Source organism: Acipenser ruthenus, chromosome 36, assembly GCF_902713425.1.
Source record: "Acipenser ruthenus chromosome 36, fAciRut3.2 maternal haplotype, whole genome shotgun sequence".
In the NCBI taxonomy this organism is placed as follows: Eukaryota; Metazoa; Chordata; class Actinopteri; order Acipenseriformes; family Acipenseridae; genus Acipenser; species Acipenser ruthenus.
Genome location: NC_081224.1, coordinates 7,283,512 through 7,304,339, shown reverse-complemented (window position 1 = coordinate 7,304,339; position 20,828 = coordinate 7,283,512). Strand labels below are relative to the sequence as shown.

At 38.8% G+C, this 20,828-nt stretch overlaps 1 protein-coding gene across 1 annotated transcript in view; it reads right to left on the bottom strand.

Moving 5' to 3' along the window:
- Window positions 1-20,413, bottom strand: part of LOC131706572 (deleted in malignant brain tumors 1 protein-like) — a 29,827-nt gene extending 9,414 nt beyond the window's left edge. Inside the window, exons 1-7 of the mRNA XM_059007916.1 lie at window positions 20,294-20,413; window positions 19,591-19,927; window positions 17,599-17,913; window positions 15,024-15,338; window positions 13,073-13,387; window positions 11,954-12,262; window positions 9,408-9,722 (exon numbers count right to left, since the gene is read on the bottom strand). Coding sequence (XP_058863899.1) covers window positions 9,408-9,722; window positions 11,954-12,262; window positions 13,073-13,387; window positions 15,024-15,338; window positions 17,599-17,913; window positions 19,591-19,927; window positions 20,294-20,413 — 2,026 coding nt within the window. The remainder of the gene's footprint in view (window positions 1-9,407; window positions 9,723-11,953; window positions 12,263-13,072; window positions 13,388-15,023; window positions 15,339-17,598; window positions 17,914-19,590; window positions 19,928-20,293) is intronic.
- Between the last annotated feature and the right edge of the window lie 415 nt (window positions 20,414-20,828).

Sequence of the window (20,828 nt, the reverse complement as noted above, 5' to 3'; positions counted from 1 at the left end):
TTGGTTGTTGTTCCCACTTCATTGGATTTTGTTGCAAAGGATTTTTTTTCGAACCAGTTGCTGTCATATTAACCATTTGTGAGAATGAGCAACTCGCTGGGTACCGTTTGATTTATATTAGAACATAGGACATGTCTAAGGTTTATTTTACTCTAAAATTAGAATGAGATAAACTGCAGAAACGTTTCATTTTCGTGCTTACATCAGACATCTGAAAATGTGTGATTTGTTTATTCTTTAATATCGTATGTTTTGCGTTATGGAAAAAAATGATGCATCGATGCACCGCCTCTTAAAGAAAACAATGCATCGTTGGTAGAAAAACCACCATCGTCCCAGCCCTATTCTATTTGTTTAATGGGTCATCTCTGCACTAGTCTCTCTCTTCGCAGCTGTGTATAGAAAGGTGTAATGTCTGACACAGCTCTTCTTACACTTCTTTCTCCAAGCATGTATCCACCAGCTCAATTCTCAATCATTGTTCTGATAAATTCATTTTAGAGTAAATGTACGTACTGGACTACAAAAACAGCAACAATTATTATTATTATTATTATTATTATTATTATTATTATTATTATTATTATTATAAGATAATAATACAAAGCGTTCTGTAGATATGTTTACGCATGTCTTCCCCAGCATTAATGGTACATCCTGATTGTGACCCTTTCACTACACAAATGGAAAGCATTTTAAAGTAATACCATTGTTTGGTTTTCCATTATTTTAGCAGGAGTAACAACAAATGAAAATGTGTCATTGCAAACCACTCTCTCTCACATTTCAGTTTTTTTTCTGAGAATTAAAAACCAAGCTGTGGTGATTTCACCAAAAATAAATGTTTTCAATTTTCAAGTTGTAAATAAAAAAACTGAATTGGTAAGCATATGCGGACCTAAGACACACAGAGGTTGCTGTTGACAACGGTGTCGATGCCCTAGCCCACGAGTGGCCCAGGATGCTCCTTTACGCATTCCCGCAAGTACCATTGCTCCCAGCCTTCTTGGAGAACGTCCGGTTAGAGAAAGCGACAGTTCTCCTAGTGGCCCCTCGGTGGCTCAGGAGAATCCACTTCTCGACCCTATGCCAGCTCATACAAGGCCAGCCCTGGGAGATCCCGTTTCGTCTGGATCTCCTCAGTCAGGCGAGAGGCACTCTCTGGCATCCGGAACCCGGCAGGTTCCAATTATGGGTCTAGGGCTATCAGGCGCGGTTGTGGGTACTCTGCAGAGCGCTAGGGCAGACTCCACTAGGTCACTGTACACCTATAAGTGGAAGTATTTCCAGAATTGGTGTCTGACTAAAAGTCATGACCCAGTTTCTTTCCCCTTGCCGGTTATCTTGCAGTTTCTGCAAGAACTGCTTGATGCTGGTAGGTCACCTTCCACATTGAAGGTGTATTTAGCGGCTATCTCTGCGTGCCATGCCCCCATAGATTTGGTATCTCCGGGTGCGCATTTCTTAGCAACCAGTTTCCTGAAAGGTGCTTGGCGGTTACATCCTCCCAGGAGGGTCGTTCTCCCCGAATGGAGCCTTGATATCGTGCTGGAGGCTCTCACCAAGGCCCCGTTTGAGCCATACACTCCTTAGAGTTGAAGCATCTGTCTATGAAAACAGCCTTCCTCTTGGCTATCACCTCCGCAAAGCGAGTCGGTGAGCTGCAGGCGCTGTCGGTGCACAGCTCCTGTATGTGTATTTGGGACGATGGCAGCAGGGTGTCACTACGTACAAACTCTGCTTTCCTCCCTAGGGTGATCACAGCCTTCCACATGAATCAGTCTGTGGAACTGGAGTCTTTCCATCCACCTACGTTTGCTAGGAGAAGGATAGGAGATTGAACTTCCTCTGCCCGGTGCAGGCATTGAGGTGTTACGTGGTTAGGACAAGAGCTCTGCATTATTCTGATCATCTCTTTGTCTGTCACGCTATACGGACCTTAGGACAGCCAAGGTATGACTGTTTTAATCCCTCAGTAGGCGGGACCAAGGACATCTTCCCAGGAAGGGGCCTATCGGCAGCTCTGGTATAGAGAGCTCAGAAAATACCTACCAATAGGCAGGCATATCTCTTACATAATGTTGTTGGTGGTCGTCTTCTCTTTCAGGGAACCAGGGTTACGGTAAGTAACCTAAAGTTTTTGCTCATGTGAAATTGGAGGAAGCGCTGTGTAACTGCACAATAAAGACAGATTGATTTGGCATGCAAAAAAATGAATAATAAAAAAATGCAGGCTGTGACGGATAAACATGTACATTGTAGCATTGAAGAGAGGGGCTTCGTATCAGAAAACTGGTGACGGAGTCGGAAATCGCGTGTTACAATTAAGTGCATTAATTTGTTACATAAATATATATATATATAATGGGGATTGGTTTTATTCTTAATGCAAGGGTGGTAAAACGCGACTGATCCTTAGATAGTACAGGGTTTGGGATTGGAGGAGATCCTTAGATAGTACAGGGTTGGGATTGGAGGAGATCCTCAGATAGTACAGGGTTTGGGATTGGAGGTGTTTAGTCCCCAGCTCCGTATTAAATTCAAAAGTGCGGTAGACGGATAATGTTCCAGGAACTAAATTGATATCTGTTACATTTTTTTCCCATATTACTGATAATAATGGAATGAAGAACTCTTATTTTATTTATAAATATTTATTTTGAGAAAATAAAAAAAATCCATTATTGCTTTAAAAGAGCCTGAGAATAAACGTGTATATTTATGGCATGGCAACTTTACCAGGGCAGTTCTGCCATAAGGCTTGGGGGGGGGGGTTACTATGTTTGCTTATAGTTAGTGTTTTGTAGTTAGCACTATTTATTCTGTTGTTCTTACTGTTTGTAAAGTACTGCTTTGATAATAGGATATTCTGTGTATACGTTTACTGCATATGTACAGAAATTGATCTGCACACAATATAAACATTTCCACTGCACAGAATCTCATTTCAAGATGGCAAGACAATTGGGTCATTGTTGGCAGACATACTTTTGGTGAATCAGAATTTTCTGACAGCGATTCAGTTTATATAACATAGGTGTTCTCAGTATTATTTATTTTTTAAATTAAATGTTCAGTTTTAAACCATGTATTGTGCTTGTTTAACAAAACACTCTCACTTCATAAAATCACAGGTGAAAGAATGTCTTGCATTTTGCCCATATTTAAAAAAATTCAACACAAAATTTCAGGGAGTGTTGTAGATCCTTCAGGTAACAGAATAAAATGTTGTTGTACCTTTATCTATATGAAACCCCCAAATCTACTGAATAATAATTTTTAAAATTGAATTGTATTTGCTTACGATTGTTAGTCGCCCTGGATAAGAGCGTCTGCTAAGAAATAAATAATAATAATAATAAAATTGAAAAATATCAGGGGTTTTTTAAATGTTTTTTTACTTATCAGAGTGGAAAATCTGTGTTTTATAGTTCCTGAAATATTGTATAATATTCTCTAGCGTGTCCTTGTGGTGTAGTTGCGGGCGGTCAAGGCTGGTCAACGGCAGGAACAGAAACCCCAGATTCAGATACTGCAGTTTAAGGCACTTTTAATAATGTGCAAATAAACTCCGGAACAAAATAAAGGTTTAAACAAAAACACTACCAAACTATTCAAAATGAACACCAAAAACACCCAAGCTACGGCTATCCCGGACTTTTCTTTATCTTTTCTCTCTCATGTTTTCCACTCCTACACTCTGCTAAACAAACATTTCTCTCTTCCTTTTATACCATGTTGCCAGGGGCTTGATTGATTCAATCACCACCTGGCCTGGTTACATTCCACGCTTTTTCAATCACTCTCAATCACACAATTAATTAAACAATCACCCAGTTAACTAGGTAGCCATGCAAAAACGGTGGCCATCTTGATTAGAGGTTGATCCTTCACCAAGATGGCCACCAGCCACCAAACCTTCACCCATGCCTATGCTCTGTCACAGTTCAGCACCCTAAAAAAACATTTAGATTTTTTTTGATGAATTTCAAAAGATAGAAAGGCAGTCAGCTATATATATATATATATATATAAAAATCACTCGGGTGAAAGAATGTCTTATAATTAGAATGTCTTAACTTAATTAAATTTTAAATCAATCCGTGCAGAAATACCGGCTTTTACCCTCAACTTTCTAATCTACAATTAATCTGATAACATAAAAAGCTACTTAAACATACTTTCTGATGCTGGTCTAGAGACAAGGTAAATCATGTCTGTGAGAGGGCCCTGTAATGAAGGCTCAATTCGTAGCTACTGGACAGCAAATCAACAGGAAAGACACGATTGGTCCACAATTCTGTCATCAGCTGGATCCAAACAACACCCTGCCCACAAACCAACCAGTCAAACTGCCAACCCTGTTTCAGTTCTTTCCGCACCAGCCAATCCACTCCCTGCTATCTTGAATGATGCCCCGCCTCCAACAACAAGTTTCGAGTCCAACTCAATACTACACGGACTATTCAATAATTGTAGTTAATTTATCAGGTAATGTCCAGGTAAATTGTAGTAAGAAAGAGTAAGACCCTAATAAATAAATATGTTGGCCAAATAATAATTGTATTTATAATAATAATAATAACAACAACGTTTTCACTACGTGTATGTCGTTGTTCTATTCCAATTATGTTAGGGACTATTTTCCTCAGCGGAAGGTTACCCGGCGAAATATCAGAAGTTCAAGGTAAATATAGGTTTTTAAGTTTTTTTTAAAGAGAAAATAAATAAATAAATTGGCTCGGCACACATAACTCCAGTCACAGTCAGACATATACCGTACCGTATTACTTAAATTTGGCGCCGCTGCGTTTATTTTAAATTGATCAAAACGACTGCGACCCTTAAACGAGGGTGCCGATTATACGAGGCGGCCTTTATTAATAATACCTACTTTACAAACGCTACAATATTTTATTAAATGATTTAAGGCATTTTAGAAACGGCGCCATGAGAGGCTCCGATCTGCAGCACTATACTCGTGTGTGTTTTTGGGGCTTGAATACAGTACATTTACTGACAGTTAACGAGAGCCTATTAGGTGGGAATTGGGAGGTCAGGTGAGTACTGTACCAGTGATTCAGGAGTGTGTATTGGTTGCTATGGGGCGGGACAAGAAGAGGAGAGAGAACGGTATTTGAGTGTGATGCAATTGTTTTTCTTAAGGAAAAATATTATCTCTGAATATCAGTTTGATTTCTGTTAAAACTAAAATATATCCTACATGTTTTTTTGTTTTTTTTTCTCACTGTAATTTACCTGCTTGTTTGTAATTTCTCTGTAAGAGAAACAGAAACAAAATCTTCTCATAGATAGTAAGCAAGTTGTTTATATATATATATATATATATATATATATATATATATATATATATATATATATATATATAAATAAATAATTGTACAGGACTGAGTAAAATTCCAATTGAATAAAAAACAAAACAACTAAACCCTCTACAAGAAGATATCTTCAGTCAGCTTTCGGATAGCGCTTAGAGTGACCGGCAAAGCTCTAAGTTCCTCTGGGTTTTAACCATCCAAGCTGACGACGCGATAAACAGACAGCCCTTGTTTTATCCCCTGCTGTGTTGGCACTGAACTCTACTGGAAAAAAAGGGACATGAGGGACTGCTGTGCTGTAAGTAGTCCATCTTGGGTTGTCTGTTGGGACTGTACTATAAAATCCAATTTGCTTACTAAGGTGTGTGTACATTAGTTTGTATTGCATGCTGGATTGAGGCTGCAGTCTCATCAGGGGCATCACATGTACATAGCCAGAGTTGCACGTTTCTTTCTTTATTTTTTGAGCAGGGGTAGAAAAAAAATAGCTTTATGTTTCTTTATTGAGAGCGGTGCTAATTCAAAGGCGACGTTAATTCAAAGTAATACGGTATATATTTTAGCTCAAACAGCCAACTGTCCAACATCATATATATACACACACACACACACACACACACACACACACACACACACACACACTACCGGTCAAAAGTTTTAGAACACCCCAATTTTTCCAGTTTTTATTGAAATTTAAGCAGTTCAAGTCCAGTGAATAACCTGAAATGGTACAAAGGTAAGCGGTAAACTGCCAGAGGTTAAAAAAAAAAGTTTAGGTTACCAAAAACTGAAAAAGAATGTACATTTCAGAGTTATACAAAAAGGCCTTTTTCAGGGAACAAGTAATGGGTTAACAACTTACAGCTGTTCTGCAGCAATGGAAGTAAATTAAGCCTTGAAAGTTGATGCTAACAATTCCTACAGGTGTCTCAACTTTTGTTGATTACTTACAAACCCTCTGTCTGTATAAAAGCAGTGTTGGAACAGACTGTGTTACTACACCCTCTTAAGCATTATTTGGACAGTATTGTACTGCAGGAAGTAATATATTGCTCTCATAATGGCAAGAAAAAGGCAATTAACAAAGGAAGACAGACAGACAGACCATTATAACCCTTAAAAGTGTAGGTCTTTCCTTTAGAGAAATTGCAAAGAAAGCCAAGGTGTCAGTGAGTACAGTTTCCTACACCATCAAAAGGCACTTGGAAACTGGAGGAAACTCTGACAGGAAGAGGTCTGGCAGACCCAAAGCCACAACAGAATCAGAAGACAAGTTTCTGAGAGTCAACAGCTTGCGTGATAGGCGGCTCACAGGACAACAGCTTCAAGCACAGCTTAACACTGGTCAAAGTAAGCAAGTCTCAGTTTCAACTGTGAAGAGAAGACTTCGAGCTGCAGGTTTGACAGGTCGAGTGGCAGTAAGAAAGCCATTGCTAAGATGGCAAAATAAGAAAAAGAGGCCTGCCTGGGCCATGAAGCACCGCCAGTGGACTACTGAAGACTGGAAGAAGGTCTTATGGACCGATGAATCAAAATTTGAAATCTTCGGTTCATCACGCAGGGTTTTTGTACGCCGTCGACTAGGCGAAAGGATGGTTCCTCGGTGTGTGACACCAACTGTCAAACATGGAGGAGGAAGCGTGATGGTCTGGGGCTCTTTTGCTGGATCCAGAGTCGGCGACTTGCACAGAGTGAGTGGCACCCTGAACCAAAACTGCTACCACAGCATTTTGCAGCGCCATGCAATACCCTCTGGTATACACCTAGTTGGTCAGGGGTTCATCCTACAGCAAGATAATGACCCAAAACATACCTCCAGGCTATGTCAGAACTACCTTAGAAGAAAAGAACAAGACGGTAGGCTTCAAATCATGGAATGGCCAGCACAGTCTCCAGACTTAAACCCCATCGAGCTGGTTTGGGATGAACTGGACAGAAGGGTGAAAGCAAAGCAACCTACAAGTGCAACACATTTGTGGGAACTTCTGCAACAGTGTTGGGAAGAACTTTCCGAACAATATTTGATTTCCATTGTAGAAAGAATGCCACGAGTGTGTTTGGCTGTTATATCTGCAAAAGGTGGCTACTTTGATGAGTCAAAAATTTAGATTAAATTTTGTTAAACAAAACGATTCCATGATTTCTTTATCTCCAATTGTTTATTTGTTCTATGCTTTAATTTCAGAGTACATTGAGACATTAAACTGCGTAAATTTCAATAAAAACTGGAAAAATGGAGGTGTTCTAAAACTTTTGACTGGTAGCGTATATATACAGTATATATGAAAAAAGAGAGATATGTTTTTATGGTTTCTGTAGTACTTTATAATGTTACCCAGTGTTCTGAAAAAAAGGACACCAATTCCAAGATACACCCCGTATTGATTTTAGTACAATAACTACTACTCATCCCGTTTAAACAATCTATTGATGTCAGAGCATAACTCCAAACCATGTGCAGTTTAGCTGCACTCTGACACCATGCACGATTGCCTTTAAAGCTTAGTCTTTACGTCCACAGCGCCCCCTGCTGGTTTGTTTAATTAATGTTCTGCTTTCTTCTGCCACCTGGTGCCAGGACTAATGAAGTGCAGCTGATTCAAAGCTGGTCAAAAGAAATAGGATTGCAAAGCTGTAACATTGCACTGCGACAGTCTCGCGACAGGTAAATAGCTGGCCGTGGCTACCACTCTACAATTGTCAATCAGTGTGTTTACATGAGCATAAGAATTCCGATATTTTTTGGAAAACTAAGTTTTCAGAAAACTAATTCCGATATCAAAAGTCATGTAAACACAGTTTTCGGAAAATGTATCGGAATATTCCTTAGGTCAGTTATCGGAAAACAGGACCTAGAAATTTCCGATTCAATTCCGAAAACGAACCAAATGTATATCATGTAAACACACTTTTCGGAAAACTTATTCCGATAGCGTACTGCACATGTGCAAACTTTGACCTTCATTCCTGCACGTGGTTTTAGAAAACAGAGAAAATAATATTAATATATAGTCAGTCTGCATGGATCCCTTTGCTCGTATTTTGTCATATACTTGTACTTGCTAGAACCGAAGTCATTGTATTATATCTTGCTCTTAATTGTATTAATACTTGTACTGTGATTCTTCAAATGTATTAATTTTTATGATGGTAAGTCGCCCTGGATAAGGTCGTCTGCTAAGAAATAAGAAGAAGAAGAAGTTAGGGATAAAGTAATATTTGTCCGCATGTATTTTTTTAATAGCCCATACAGAAGCAGCACATGTTTTCCAGCTTTAAAATTACGTGATAATTTAAAATGTCTGCAAAAGAAACTGGTAATATAGAACAGGATGAGCTGTTGGAAAGGCTGATTGCACATTGTGGGGAATCTGAAAAGAGGTATAGGATAGTAATCTTTGAATTTATGACCTGACACTTCGATAAAGCACTTGTTATTGGATTGGTCTCCGTTCTATCACAGAGAAAATGTCCGGTCTGTTCAAATCGTACTTAGGGTACTACAGTACTTTGTATGCGAAAATACATCACTTTTCTGTGTTTACATGATTAACAGTAGAAAGTCTAATTAGAATTCAACTGTATACATGAAAACTTCAATCCATGTATACAGTTGAATTCTAATTAGACTTTCTATCGTTAATCATGTAAACACACAAAAGTGATGTTTTAAGAAAATCAGTTTTCTGATTTAGTTTTCCGAAAACATTAGTTTTTGGAAAACGCTTTGTCATGTAAACGTACTGATTGATTATCTTTTCATTCGTATAACTTGTCCTTATGGTAATCAACTAGACATGATTATAAATTATATATATAACTATGCAACAAAAGTAAGTAAAATAACTTTTTTGGGGACTAACAGTTTACATTAAGACTTACCTACAGATTGAGATAGGGATTATCCCAGCACAGTATAAAAAGCTTACATTATTAGTATAATTAACATATTTCTCCTGTCTGTTTTATTCAATCATTGTAAGTATATTTATTTTAAAAGTAAATGGTATTTGTTTTATCATACAGTACCTGTAATACTTGAATGGGGATGGAATTTGTGTCTCCTACCTGAACAGATCACTCCAGCATCCTCACTGTGACTGCAGTTGCTCACACCCCATCCCCTTGATGTGCAGTTCCACAGGGCAGCCTCAGAGCCATTGCAGGAAACATCATCCAGCCAGATGGGTCCAGAACCTTGTCCAAAGTGAGAACTGCCTGGTGCTGACTGAGCCTCACGACAATCCAGTTCTTTACACACAACTTGAGCATCTTCTAGACCCCAGTGATGATCACACACTGTCCCCCACTGTCCAGCATGATAAATCTCCACTCTCCCTTCACAGCGATTACCTCCACCCTGCAGCCTCACTGAGTCAGCAGCTTCAAAAGAGGAGAGGCAGTCAGTTAAGTTAGAAGGGCAGAATATGTAAGCAATAACATACAAGGTGTGTGTTGAATTGATTGTTCAATAACAAACAGGAGCTATAACACGGATTTCCACTTGAAAAACTGACATCAGAAAAAAAAAACAGCAGCGGGGAATATGCAACTCGCAAATGTGCTTTTGAATTTTAAACAGACAGACAACCTGCTTTCTTTCTTCAAGGGTTTAATAAGGGTTCAAATAAATTATATTTAGGTTCTGGTTAATTTTTTTATTTTTTTTTAAACCTGTCTAAAAGCAGCCGGTAAATGTTTTGTTTCCATCTGATGGGTCCATTTATCCTTCCAAGGCAATTAATCTAAACTGGATCAATTGGTCTAACCTGTTAACCATGTGTGACCAGTCATACTGTATGTATCTCGCGAGCTACAGGCGTGCGCTTGCCGCAGCCAGGGTGAAATACTTCTCTGAAATCATAACTATGGGACAAGGTAAACCCAATGTTCTCTTTAAGACCATTGACCAAATCCTACATCCAGCCACCTCCCGTTCATCCTCCTCTCTTACCTGTCATGATTTCTCCTCTTTCTTTCGGAACAAAATCGACAACATCTATTCTACGCTCGCCCACCACAAACCCAGTCTACTACTTGACCACCTTGATGCTCCTCCGGTTGCCCCTCCTGTCCTCTCCTCCTTCTCTCCTCTCTGCATTGCTGACGTTTCCGGCTTACTGTTGAAATCAACTACTGCCACATGGCCCCTGGACCCCTGGCCGACTAACCTTGTCCGTCTCTGTGCTTCCAATCTTGCTCCCTCCATTATGCACACTCTCAACCTGTCCCTGGACTCAGTTCCTGCTGCCCTTAAGGATGCCCGAGTCACGCCGGTACTCAAAAAACCCTCCCTTGACCCGGCTGACTTATCTAATTTCCGTCCCATCTCCAATCTCCAATCTCCCTTTTCTCTCAAGACATCGAGGCCTGGATGTCTACCAGTTTTCTTCATCTGAACACTAGCAAATCTGAACTCCTTCTAGTAGGATCTAAAATGCAACTTAATAATCTAAATATAGCTGCCCTGAACCTTGGAAACTGTCTGCTGCTGCCTTCCCCCACAGTACGAAGCCTTGGTGTACTTCTTGACAGCAACCTCTCCTTTGATGCCCACATCTCCTCCGTGGTCAAATCTTCCTTCTACCATCTTGAAACCTCTCCAAAGTCCGTCCCTACCTCTCCCTCCCAGATGCAGAGATACTTTGTCATGCATTTGTCTCCTCTTGACTACTGCAACTCTCTATATGGTGGTCTCCCAGCACGCACCATAAACCGACTGCAGCTCGTCCAGAATGCCGCAGTTATTATGAAGCAAAATACAATAACTGACCCATTTCACCAAAAACACCACATAAAGTAAGGATTCTTTTTGACAAGCTCTTCCCTTGAAGATCTGAATGCTGTTTTTTTTTTTTTTATGACTGCTGCGTGTATTTAATACTGTTGAGAGCTTTGTGGATGACAAATGCGCTGTATTTATTTTGAAAGGGATTACAGTACCTGCTCACGACGAGACGTAAATATAATATTAATTTTAGACCTGCAATATAACATGTAAACATGCATTCTCTAGTCTAGCGCCAACACTCCAATTTTATAAAAAGATTCATTCATCTGAAGGACGTTTGGCACGAGCAATAGTCCATGCTTGCCATGCAAAACTTGCTTGAGACGTTAAATCAGCTTCTTTACTGAATGCTAAAAGCAGCATCTGCCTCAAGGCTAATCCAGAAGGATATTCAGGTGAAAATGTGTTGTGATTTGTTTCATAATGACGTTTCAGGTTGCTCGCGTGTGTAAGCGATTTGTTCCAGATGAGACACAGGTTTACCACTGTTTTCAGTCTGGTTTAAAGCCTCATACTTTCGTTTATTACTCGTGGAGGGTTTGCTCAATGCCATTGTCTCCACGAAACGAACGGGCACTTAATTTAAATGATGCAATTTACTTTCAACTGCACATCCGACTTTCACGCAGTGATCGAAATACGAATGCGCCAGAGAGCAGTTGAAAGTCAACAAGTCATGAAATATCCTTGCATTTAACATGCAGGCTCAAAGAAACAGGAGAGAGTGAACGGGACAGAAAAAAAGAATAATTATTGTTTGTTTATTTTAGTAATATAAATACAATATTTGGATTGTGTTGGATTTCGTGGCTCCTACCTGAACAGATCACTCCTGCATCCTCATAATGACTGCAGTCGTGCTGACCCCATCCTCTTGATGTGCAGTTCCACAGTGCTGCCTCAGAGCCCCTGCAGGAAACGTCATCCAGCCAGATGGGTCTAGAACCTTGTCCAAAGTAGGCATACTGTGGTGCTGACCGAGCAGGTCCACAGCCCAACTGTGCACATACAACTCTAGCATCTTGTATATCCCAGTAATCATCACAGACTGTCCCCCATTGTCCCTGATGATAAATCTCCACTCTCCCTTCACAGCGATGGCCTCCACCCGCCAGCCTCAGTGCGTCACCATCTTCAAAAGAGAAATGGGAGTTAGATAAAAAGAACATTTAATTATTGTCCATTACTCAAAATTATTATTTTTGCTATTATGTGGTTATCAGAAGGCCATGACTGTTTTTTTCTCCAAGCCACGAAAAATAAGCTGCACAGACGACATCTGCACTTTGTGCAAAAAATAACAGCAAACTTACCTAAACCCCACCGGGCATATGTGATTTTCTAGGGGAAACACTGACTCGACTTCTAAATCAAGTTTTCGTGCGGTATCGCGGCGGTTTGCTAACGCTGTCATTTTTGCCCGAGCGGAAGCGGCTGTGCACATAAATAGGGCCCCAGGTATACTATACTATTATTGATATACATCTATTTGAGTTGTTTTATTAATGTATATCTGTAATAAAACAAAATAAAACTAAATTTGTGAAAAAACAAAACAAAAGATAATAAAAAATAATACATTTCACGGGCTCTAATAATGAGGAAAGGATTGTTGAAGACTGGTGTAACTATAAAATAGGTTTATTTAGAGCTCTTTCAGATCAGATGAACAAGAGAACACTGCAACTCCGGAACTGGGAGATGCATTTCTTTTACCTTTTCTGTAATGCTTACTGTTAATCTAAGCTTACTAATGTATTAGTATTGAATTTAACTGCCTGTTTGCTGAGCATATTACTCTGGGTCAATTCACAATATAATACTCACTTAGGCGAGTCATGTAACAGGGCTCACTAAACACAAACAACACTGAAAAAACAAACTAAACATTAACCACATGTTATAAATAAGTAATAATGGAAATGGAATATGTGTCTCCTACTTGAACAGATCACTCCAGCTTCCTCACGGTGATCACAGTTGTGCTGACCCCATCCCCTTGATGTGCAGTTCCACAGGGCAGCCTCAGAGCCACTGCAGGAAACCTCATCCAGCCAGATGGGTCCAGAAGCTTGTCCAAAGTGAGAGCTGTGTGGTGCAGACTGAGCAGGCCTACAGTCCAGCTGACTACACACAACCTGAGCATCGTCTAGACCCCAGTGATGATCACACACTGTCCCCCACCGTCCCTGATGATAAACCTCCACTCTCCCTTCACAGCGATGGCCTCCACCAGCCAGCCTCAGTGAATCATCAACTTCATAAAAGGGAAGTAGAGAATCAAGTTATAAGGGCACATTTTATTAATACTGAAGTCAAACCATATGTTTTCAAACATATGCTAATGAACAGATCAAACAATTAAGTTAAGTTATAAAATGGCTTGGATAAATTAAGTGCTGTGATTGGCTGAACAAGATCACATGACCGTGCGGTAATAATTGTCTTACCGCACGGCAATGACATCATAGACCAACTTACTTACCTGATCTATTAATATTACTACGCCTTAATAGTAACAATTATCTAAACAGTGTTTCTGTAGGTAAAAATGTCAACATACAACTGAAACAGCATTTAAATCACTCAACAATCGGACGGGAAGGACTGCGCAAACTGACACGGAAGTCGTTTAGTCCACATATCATCTAATGCTGGTTTACAACCTTGGGAAATCATGCCGGTTACCGACATCTGTGTGAAAACAGCCTCAGAAATTATTGGTCAGCTACTCTTGAAGACCGCAAAGCCTGAGTAGGATAATTTCCTACAAAAAAAAAAAAAAAAAAAAAAAAAAAACACACTCGGAAGCCCCTCTCTCAAGTGCCAGTGCAGTGTTTGGCTGTTCCATGAATCCTCCCTCAGATGTGGGAAATCAGTCTGCTTTCAATTCACAAATGCCATTTCATCTCAAAAATGTTACTATAAATGGCAATGTTCAATGTAATGTTTATGGCAAATAAAAAAAGTACAAACTATATATTACAATCAAACAGTCTTCAATGACTTTATTTTCTCAGTAGAAGGATACATAATATATTATATTTTTCCTTAAAAAAGCTAGTTTGTGTAATTATTTTCAAAAAAAAATGTAGCCATTTTATAAGCGAAATAATTCTTATCACACTTCCTGGGTGGTTGAAGGGACTCGGCCTGTGGCCTCGTGCCTCACAACGCACCCAGGGCTTCCGGTAAGAATTGTCTTACCGCACACCCTGTCGTGGGTTATTTCTTACACAAACAAGCATGTGTTTTTGAAAGCCATTATGTTTACATATCACAGCCCCTTAGTTGCTTTTCTGCTGGGGATGCGTCTGTCAACACTGATAAGCTTGAACTGTGGAGACGTCTCCATGCAGCACGGTACACCTGGTGAAGACTGTAAGAAGCAAGTTGCAAACTGTTGCATTCTAGTGGGGGAAGAGGAATGCACTGCCATATAAGCAATACAGCACAAGGTGGTGTGTGTTGAATTGATTGTTCAATAAAAAACAGCAGCTATAGTACTGGGATTTCCACTTGAAAAACTAATATTAGAAAGAAACACAGCAGCAGGGAATAATATGCTTTTGAATTTTAAACAGACAGACAACCTCTTTTCTTTCTTCAAGAGTTTAATAAGGGTTCAAATGAATAATATTTAGGTTATGGTTAATTTAAAAATGTCTCAAAGCAACTGGTAAATTTATAGTTGCCATTTGATGGGCATATTTATCCTTCCAAGGCAATTAATCTAAGCTGGGTCAATTGGTTTAAACTGTTAACCATGTCTGACCAGCCACGCTTTAGGTTAGAAATATGTATCACAATTTATATTATTATTATTATTCTTTGTTTATTTTTTATTAAGATATATACAATATTTGGATTGTGTTGGATTTCGTGGTTCCTACCTGAACAGATCGCGCTAACATCCCAATAGTGTTCGTAGAAGTTTACAACCCACCCCATTGAGGGACAGTCCCACAGGGCCAACTCAGAGCCGTTGCAGTGAACATCCACCAGCCAGGTGGGTCCAGAACCTTCTCCAAAGTAGGCATATAGTGGTGCTGACTGAGCAGGTCCACAGCCCAGCTGTGCACATACAACGTCAGCGTCTACAAGATTCCAGTTCCAATCTAAAACTGTCCCCCACCGTCCCTGATGATAAACCTCCACTCTCCCTTCACAGCGATGGCCTCCACCAGCCAGCCTCAGTGCGTCATCGTCTTCAAAAGAGAAATGGGAGTTAGATAAAAGAACATTTAATTATTGTCCATTACTCAAAATTATTATTGTTGCTATTATGTAATTCTGAATTTTCATATATATATAATCACAATAACATAGTGTATGTATTTATTATGTAGTTATAGGTGCACTCAAATCGGAACATTATTCTGTTTGCAACACATTTAAATTGTATGCACATACAGAATATATCACAGCGATGGCCTCCACCAGCCAGCCTCAGTGTGTCATCGTCTTCAAAAGAAAAATGGGACTTAGGTAGAAGAAGCTCATTTTATTATGTCTAAAACATATGCTAATGAACACTTAAGGGTGACTCATGAGTTTTCTAATTAATGCCTAATAAAAATCAAAAGTTGGACTCACCCTTCCCTAAAGAAGAGTACATATACATACAGTGTACATTTATGATTGTTAGTTTTGTACTTGTCTCTTTATTATAAATTATTATATGTCCATGAAGATTAGCCATTCAAATGCACTTGTTTAAGTATTTGTAAATAATTGCTGTTAACAGTTAACTCAAACCACAGCAGCTCAATTGTCAGCAAGTAAGCCCGCACAGGTGAGACCAATATGATTATCAATGAAGTAATGTGCCCCAGTCTCTGCTCTTAGGCATGTTGTATTGATCTTCAAGACAGAGGAATGCAGCTATGAATCTTATTGAGCCCAAAGTGTTTAAAAATAAATTACGTAATAAAAAAATAGCACCAAGGATGACGCCAATATTATAAACATTTGTAGCCCAAGCAATTCTACCTTTTATGATGTGTTAAATGGATGCTCACTTAACACAAACAATGCCATTGAAACATCAACCAAATATTACAAATGGTGAAAACTATTTGTTTTGTTTTCTAACCCTATATATAGCAGGATCGATCTGGAATGAGTCTCTTCCCATACTAAAAAAAAATATATTTTAAATATATTTTTGTAAACATATGATTCATATAAAACTCATAGTCTTTGGGAATGAAAAAATATATGGAAAAATATATGTATTATGTATGTAACGTTATATAAAATATATTTAACATATTACAAAATTGGCCCGTTTTCATCATTTGGAAAATATATTTACAATGTATTTGCTTAAACATATTTTAAATATATTTAAAATATAATTTCAGGTAACAATATATCAATTATATTGTCCATGTATGTTTTAGAAATGTATTATTCAATATATTTACTAAACATGTATTATATAATGTATTCACAATATATTATATAATGTAAAGTGCCTGGACACACACCATATTTTGCATGTGTTCCACCAAACAGATATGAAGCAAATAAATAAGAAAGGAATGGAATTCCACAATTAAAAATACTATCTTTAAACATAACGAAATATATCAACATTTTGTAAAAATTCAGTGTATATAAAACACTCAAGTACAAAAATGAAAAGCTTTCAACATATGCTAAAAGGCTGTTTGCATTACAACAGATGTTTGGGCTGCTTCTCTGTAGACCTGCTAACATTGTTCTTCTGAAACTGAGACGTTACAAAAAACTGCTGCTTCCAATTAAAAAGCTATGGAATTGTTGCTGAAAATAGAGCTATGGAAGTAAAAAAAAAAAACACTAATAAACTGGAAATACATTTTTACAATTTCATTCTTTTTTCATATTGGTGGGCATACAGTTTAAATATAAGGTGACTTAAAATATGAACAGCCTATTGTGCCCTTGATTGTTATTGACCTCTCTTTTTTTTCTTCTAAATACTAGGCTTAGCCCAGTTATTTTTTATGAGGTATCTGTAACACTTCGGTATCTGCAGAAAGATTGATTAACGACCATATTTGTTCCGTCAAGAATAAACTTAATTTACCAAATTAAAATCACAGTGTCTGTGTTTTTATCTGCTGTACATGGATAAACTTATGAAGCCGCCTTGTTTTAAATTTAGTGCTGCCTGACCGTTGCAGTCTCCCATTATATGCAATATATAAATATATTGTTTGAAAACACTGCATACACTTTTAAATATATTAATGTGAATACATTTATTTACAACATATTTTACAATGTATTTTGAATATAATTTAGAAAAATAAAATGTATAAATGTCAATATGTTGATTTACAAAATACATTTATAGCATATTATAAATATATTTAAGCAACATGTCATGTTTAAGAAAATATATTATAAATACATTTCAGGTTTAAAAAATATATAATTCCATATATTAAAAATATATTTATTTTCCGTATGCGTTACCTGAACAGATCACGCCAGCATCCTCACGGTGGTTGCAGTTGTGCACTTCCCATCCCCTTGTGGAGCAGTTCCACAGGGCGGACTCGGAACCATCACAGAAAACATCATCCAGCCAGATGGGTCCAGAACCTTGTCCAAAGTGAGAACCAGGTGTTGCTGACTGAGCATATTGACAATCCATCTGTTTACACACAACATCAGCATCTTGTATATCCCAGTTATCATCACAAACTGTCCCCCACCGTCCCTGATGAAAAACCTCCACTCTCCCTTCACAGGGATGGCCTCCACCCGCCAGCCTCAGTGCGTCATCGCCTTCAAAAGAGTAAAGAAGCAAATTATAAAAGGCACATTATCTAATATTAATATATGTCATAGTAATGAAAACGGACTCCCTCATCTGAAGAAATGTGACCTCCTAAATGTATGTTAGGAAGAGATGCATCAAACAGGTCACTTCCCTACCAGCCATTGCACTGCACTGCACTCTACAGCGCCAAATGACTACAGATGCTCTCCACTTAAAATAGAGCCTGTTGAAATGTTGGAATTTTCAATTTTGTCTGGAGATAAGAAGGGAGTACCATATTTGCCCCATGGTTTGGAGGTAAAATCGGCCCCTACTTGTTGCTCAAAGGGTTACACAGATAAGTCTCTGTGACAGAGTGAAAAGGTGAAAAAGAGATAAGCATTTTCTAAATATTCTAAATATTTTATTTTCTGGAAACACAAAAAAAGGTTTTACTGAACCTCAAACACACACTGTTCTTTCACAAAAGACTCCCATAAGTCAATGTTGTGTGTGTGTGCTTGCCACTCGCCAACTGGAGAACAAATGCCAGCAACTTTCATAAACACACAAGCCTGCCTCCAATTTAGCTGTCCAATCAGGGTAGCCGGCAGTATAAACCAATTTATTTAAAATCATCCACTTTTAAAGATGGCCTCCCTGGAGACAGCTTCAGGACATCATGGTTTAATATGGAATTCACTGAAAGGGTCAGGAATTAGTAAAATCCCATTTAAAAATATATTTAGCTAGGGTGTATCAATGGGACCGCCTTCCTAGTGGAAGCAGCACACTGCCATTTTATGACAATCTTTTATTTTATAGTTGTGTTTTTACAGTTTTCTTATTTTTTTTTGTATTTCATATTTTACACTGCCATGTATTGTTGCCTGGCTGTCACCATTGTTGGTACCTGCCACTGTTTTCCTGTGTGATGCTGAGAAAACAGCTAAATCCTGCACTGTCTTTGTAACCAGCAGACAACCCACACCTACCCCTATCAGTAACATTTTTCTATTTGCTTTTACTTATTGTATTTATTTGTTGCACTGTTTGTACACAATAGGCATACAACCTATTTCACATGTGCGTACTTGGGGATCTCTATGGTACAACGTCGAGGCAGATTGTATCTCGGTTAAGGTTGCTGTACTGTAGACAACTGTAGACAGTCGTTTTCTAGTTTTGTCAGTCTGTGACACAAACTTAACATTATTTTAACAAAGCTGTTTTGCAATTAATATAAAAAGTGGTAGTCGACTAATAGAACGCTTCAATTTCAAAGTGGCAGCAGCAACGTAGTAATGTTCGTGTGTTTAAAGTGTATACTAGTACCAAACTAACCATGTCAATATTTTAATTGTATTCAGCTGTGAAAATGGCTTGTTGAGGGATAAGTGAAATGACAGGCAGGCTTAATCGATTATGTTTTTTAACCCTGCCTAGTAGCCTGCCCTCAACTCCACCCACAGTGAAGCTAAAATATATCGCACAACCCCAGGGATTTCAGGAATGCATATACACTCCATCACAGTTGTGACTAGTCAATTACTGTTACCATGACTATTCGTCCAAGCCCTAAAATGTAGCAAAATTAAAACCATCTTATCAGCATACTAGAAGAAAGTAATCCATAACTTCAAAATGATCAATTAGATCAAGCATACGAAACAACTTGAAGGGAAAAAGAATGTGTCTCCTACCTGAACAGATCACTCCAGCATCTTCACTGTGACTGCAATAGTACTGCATATTCCATCCCCATGATAAACAGTTCCACAACGTTGACTCAAAGCCGTTACAGAAAGCAGCACCCAGCCAAGTGCGTCCAGAACCTTGTCCAAAGTGGGCATTGTGTGGTGCTGAGTGAGCAGATCCACAGCCCAGTTGTGCACACACAACTTCAGCATCTGTTATATCCCAGCTATAATCACACACTGTCCCCCACTCTCCAGCATGATAAACCTCCACTCTCCCTTCACAGCGATTGCCTCCACCCACCAGTCTTAATGCGTTATCATCTTGAAAAGAGGGAAGGAACTGAAGTTACAAGGGTACATAGGAATGTACAATTTTTAAATAACAATAAAGGCACTGTTATCCGGTTTCTAATTTCAATAAAACTCTGTAACCATTGGGCATTACCTTGTTTTAGATGGATTCCGTCTCCATATAAGATATTGTATGTATAAACATAGGGAGACATCCCTCTGCTCACACAACTCACAGTATAGCAAAAACAGTGGAAGCAGTTAAACACACAGTCTCGCGAAACACAAACATCAGTCAAATGTTACAAATTGTGAACATTTTAAATAGTATAAATACAATACATAGATGGGAATGCGTGACTCCTACCTGAACAAATCACTCCAGCATCTTCACTGTGGCTACAGTTCTGCTGACCCCATCCTCTTGATGTGCAGTTCCACAGGGCAGCCTCAGAGCCAGTGCAGGAAACATCATCCAGCCAGATGGGTCCAGAATCTTGTCCAAAGTGAGAGCTGCCTGGTGCTGACTGAGCATCGAGACAATCCAGCTGTTTACACACGACATCAGCATCTTGTATATCCCAATGATGATCACACACTGTCCCCCACTCTCCAGCGTGATAAACCTCCACTCTCCCTTCACAGCGATGGGCTCCACCAGCCAGCCTCACTGTGTCAACATCTTCGAAAAGGAAAGGGGGGAGTTTAAAGAAACACGTTATAAGGGGACTAATATAAATGTTAATGTTTTCAAACGTATGATAATTAATGTTTTGTGATTGATTCCTGAGTTTTGCTAATTAAAGCCTGGTAAAACAGACAGTCAGTCACCCTTACCTGATGATATATGCTCCTCTATATATGGGTGTCAAGGAGGAAATGCACATCAAAACAGGTAACATTCAAGACCAACCATGGACAGTTGCGAATGACTAGTGTTCTTTTTATTA